Genomic DNA, 4,887 nt, shown 5'->3' on the forward strand with positions numbered 1-4,887 from the left:
GCTTTTTCCACGAGGCAACTGGACTTTCTTGTTTTTCCTTCGAAGACGTTTCGCTTCTCCATCCCAGAAGCTTCCTCAGCTCTGACTGGATGTTGGGGGAATGGAAGGATTTATACTCCTTGCAGACAGCTGGTCATTTGCATCCTTTTAGGGAGTCGTTGAGGCCACTTGGAGGTTTACCTGTATCCTCAAAGTCACCTGAGTGGTGCAAATGGGTGTGGAGCCTTCTTGGAACTGTGGAAAGTGTTGAACTACAACACAGTCCTTTCAGCAGTACCTTGGAGGTCATCTAGTCCACCCCCCTGCTCAGACAGGAAACCCTATACCATTTGAGACAAATGGCTGTCCAGTCTCTTCTTAAAAACTTCCAGTGTTGGAGCATTCACCACTTCTGGAGGCAGGTTAATTGTTCTCACTGTCAGGAAGTTTCTCTTTACTTCTAGGTTGCTTCTCTCCTTGATTAGTTTCCATCCGTTGCTTCTTGTCCTGCCTTCAGGCGCTTTGGAAAATAGCTTGACTCCCTCTTCTTTGGGCAGCCCTCTTCTTTGGGCAGCCCTTGAGATATCAGAAGACTGCTATCATGTCCCCCCTCGTCCTTCTCTTCATTAAACTAGACATTCCCAATTCCAGCAACTTTTCCTTCTATGTTTTAACCTCCAGTCCCCTGATCATTTTTGTTGCTCTTCTCTGCACTCTTTCCAGAGTCTCAACATCATTTTAACTATTTTAACTTTTTAACTATTTTAAGTCAAGGACTATTTGTATTTTGCCCACCAGAATCATCGGGAGTCAGAGGACTTTATAATACAGGTAGTCCTCAACTTACAACTACAATCCAGCCCAAAATTTCTGTTGCCGAGACATTTTAAAGCGAATTTTGCTCCATTTTACGACCTTTCTTGTCACGGTTGTTAAGTGAATCACTGCAGTTGTTAATTTAGTCACACCGTTGCTAAGTGAATCCGGCTTCCCCATTAACTTTGCTTGTCTGAAGGTCGCAAAAGGGGATGAGGTGACCCCGGAGGACACCACAACCATCGTAAATATGACTCTGTTGCCGAGTATCCGAATGTTGATCACGGGACCCTCGGGGAGGCTGCAACGGTCTTAAGGGTGAAAAACGGTCACGAGACACTTTTCTCAGTGGTCACTAAATGAACTGTTTTTAAACTTTTAAAAAAATAAGGTTCTACAGTTAGGCAAGAAAAACCAAATGTACAAGTATAGTATAGGGCGTACCTTGCTCAATAGTAGCAACTGTGAGAGGGATCTCGGAGTCCTAGTGGACAATCACCTAAATATGAACCAGCCGTGCGCTGCATTTGCCAAAAAGGCCAACACAGTGCTAGGCTGCATTAACAGGGGGATAGAATCAAGATCACGTGAAGTGTTAATACCACTTTACAATGCCTTGGTAAGGCCACACTTGGAATACTGCATCCAGTTTTGGTCACCACGATGTAAAAAAGATGTTGAGACTCTAGAAAGAGTGCAGAGAAGAGCAACAAAGATGATTAGGGGACTGGAGGCTAAAACATATAAGGAAAGGCTGCTGGAATTGGGTATGTCTAGTTTAATGAAGAGAAGGACGAGGGGGGACAGGATAGCAGTCTTCCAGTATCTCAGGGGCTGCTCCAAAGAAGAGGGAGTCAAGCTATTCTCCAAAGCACCAGAAGGCAGGACAAGAAGCAACGGATGGAAACTAATCAAGGAGAGAAGCAACCTAGAACTAAGGAGAAACTTCTTGACAGTGAGAACAATTAACCAGTGGAACAACCTGCCTCCAGAAGCGGTGAATGCTCCAACACTGGAAGTTTTTAAGAAGAGACTAGACAGCCATTTGTCCGAAATGGTATAGGGTTACCTCCCTGAGCAGGGGGTTGGACTTGATGACCTCCAAGGTCCCTTCCAACATTATTATTATTATTATTATTATTATTATTATTATTATTATTATTGTTGTTGTTGTTGTTGTTGTTGTTGTTTTGTTGTTGTTGTTTTGTTGTTGTTATTATTATTATTATTATTAAACTGAGGACCGACCCGTGTTCCCAACCATTTTCATCGGCATCTGACTGTTGACGGGCTTTGTTCTTTCCATGTTGCCAATGTATATTAAAAGAAAGGGGAAAAAAAGGGAAGAAAGTGGAAAAGTTCACCGGTGCATTATATTCAAAATGAGAATCTTCCCAATTGGGGAATGAGAACAGCGAAGAAAATTGTGGGGTTTTTTTTCCATCTCAAAACAACAACAACAACAAACAAGAGGCCAAGAGGGTCTTTTTAGCAGTTGCGATGGGAGTTTGAATTGCACAAACTGCTTGCCGAGATAAAAGGGGGCAGAGGGGGAAACCGCAGCGAGCTAATTTTTTTTTTTTCCGCTCGAGATGATGCTCGAAAAGGAAACGTGCCCAGGAAACGCGCACCGCGATAACAAGAGTTGCTGCGGTGCGCGACTCCATCGCTGCTCTCTGGCTGCTGCCGATGCCCTTGCTGAGATCTAGCAGCTGCCTCGTTTGCAGTAACAGAATATAGGGAGTCCTCGGCTTACAACAGTTCGTTTAGCGACCGTTTGAAGTTACGACGGCACGGAAAAAAAAATGGACTTCTGTCCGTTTCTCACACTTACTACCACTGCAGCATCATGTGATCAAAATTCAGACGTTTGGCATCCGGTTCGTATGTATGACGGTCGCCGTATCCTGGGGTCACGTGATCCCCTTTTGCAGCTTTCTGACAGGCAAAGTCAATGGGGAAGCCAGATTCACCTTAACGACCCACTTTACGACTGTCATGACTAATGACCGTAATGGGCAGGTTCTATTACGGTCGTACTTTTGAGGACTACCTGTAGCTGGAATGAACAGTTTTCAAGGGACCAGAAAGAACTGGTAGAGCCAGTTTGGTCAAGGGGTTAAGGCGCCAGGCTAGACAACAGGTGAGGTGGCGGGTTCGAGTCCCGCCTTATCCATGAAAGCCAGCTGGGTGATTTTGGGCCAATCACCAGGAGACAATGAGTTCTAGTCCCGCCTTAGGCATGAGTGTCGGCTGGGTTACTTTGGGCCAATCCGAGGGAGACGGTGAGTTCTAGTAGTCCCGCCTTAGAGATGAAAACCGACTGGGTGATTTTAGGCCAATCACTGGGAGACAGTGAGTTCTAGTCCCACCTTACAGATGAAAGCCGGCCAGGTGATTTTGGGCCAATCACTGGGAGACAGTGAGTTCTAGTAGTCCCGCCTTAGAGATGAATGTTGGCCAGGTGATTTTGGCCCAATCACTGGGAGACAGTGAGTTGTAGTCCCGCCTTAGATATGAAAGCCAGCTGGGTGATTTTGGGCCAATCACCGGGAGACGGTGAGTTCTAGTCCCGCCTTAGGCATGAAAGTTGGCTGGGTTACTTTGGGGCAATCCGTGGGAGACAGTGAGTTCTAGTTCCGCCTTAGGCACGAAAGCCGGCTGGGTGATTTTAGGCCAATCACTGGGAGACGGTAAGTTCTAGTAGTCCCGCCTTAGAGATGAAAACCGACTTGGTGATTTTGGGCCAATCACTGGGAGACGGTGAGTTCTAGTCCCACCTTTGGCACGAAAGCTGGCTGGGTGATTTTAGGCCAATCCCTGGGAGACGGCGAGTTCTAGTCCTGCCTTAGGCACGAAACCGGCTGGATGATTTTAGGCCAATCACCGGGAGACGGTGAGTTCTAGTCTCACCTTAGGCATGAAAGTCGGCTCCATGACTTTGGGCCGGTCCCTCTCTCTCTCTCTCTCTCTCTCTCTCTCAGCTCAACTCATCTCACAGGATTGCTGTTGTGGGGAAAACTAGGAGGAGAAAGATATATTTGGATATGTTCGCCACCTTGAGTTGTTTGTAAATAATCAACAAATGATCAAACCACGGAAAAGAGGCATATTGTTGCGCCTCCTGCTGGCCACGTAGATTAACGTCAGTACAAAAAGCCCGAACGTTTTTCCTCACTTTATTTCTCTCTGTTCTCCATGCTAAGAGGGGAGAAAAAGAGGCCACCAAGAAGTCCCGGAGAAGTCAAGGAACCCCCCCCACCCCAAAAAACGGGCACAACCCAGCAAAGGGATGGGCAACTTTTAACCAGGGCTGGCTCAGGAATTCTGGGAGTTGAAGTCCACGGCGCTTAACACTGCCACTATTGCTCACTCCCGTCACAGCGGAAAACCTTCCCCCAACCACATCAGATCTGAATCTGTTGTGGATATTTGGGGAGTTTTTCTCTGAAGAGGAGAAGCGAAGCGGTCCACCTTCCGGGGCCACCAGTTCAAATCCAGCCTCTTTGTCCAACGGGAGCGAAGGAGATCCAAGAAGAAAAGAGCTAGTAGTTTTCCATGTAGCCGCTCCTCTGCAGCCATCTTGAACTGAAATATCCCTTTTTTCACAGGCACCCGAGGGGCAAAAACCTAGAACTCGGTCATCTTTTTGTGCGTGTCGGCTTTCTTCTGCTCCTGCTGGAGGCTCGCCTCCAAAGCCCGCAGCTCCCCCAGTTTCTTGTGGGCCCCCGACAGCTTCTCTTCCAGCTTCGCTGTGGCCACCGTGTGCCTAGGAGTCAAGAACAGAGAATCAGTAATGAAATTTATATAGAGTGATATATTCAATGAAAATTTGTTTTGGAAAGGTTTTAATGAGCCTATAACAATATAAATAGATAGAGCAGTGGTTCTCCACCTTTTTAATGCCGCGACCCCAACCGGTCGTAAGTCGAGGACTAAACCGGTCGTAAGTCGAGGACTAAACCGGTCGTAAGTCGAGGACTACCCAACCGGTCGTAAGTCGAGGACTTTCCCTGCCCGGGAGCACCGCGCATGCGTGGTTCCGCCCCCTGCGCCGGCCGAGGCGTAGCTGGCAAGCGGCAGAGACGGAGC

The 4,887-nt window shown here is 47.4% G+C and overlaps 1 protein-coding gene across 1 annotated transcript in view; it reads right to left on the bottom strand.

The window, feature by feature from the left end:
* Positions 1-4,056: 4,056 nt before the first annotated feature.
* The window catches only part of LOC107300608 (zinc finger CCCH-type with G patch domain-containing protein-like), an 8,459-nt gene continuing 7,628 nt past the window's right edge, over positions 4,057-4,887 (bottom strand). Inside the window, exon 4 of the mRNA XM_015829917.1 lies at positions 4,057-4,564. Within this exon, the coding sequence (XP_015685403.1) occupies positions 4,426-4,564 (139 nt within the window). The 3' untranslated portion in view covers positions 4,057-4,425. The remainder of the gene's footprint in view (positions 4,565-4,887) is intronic.

This window comes from Protobothrops mucrosquamatus, unplaced genomic scaffold (genome assembly GCF_001527695.2).
Source record: "Protobothrops mucrosquamatus isolate PMUCROS unplaced genomic scaffold, P.Mucros_1.0 scaffold7629, whole genome shotgun sequence".
NCBI lineage: Eukaryota > Metazoa > Chordata > Lepidosauria > Squamata > Viperidae > Protobothrops > Protobothrops mucrosquamatus.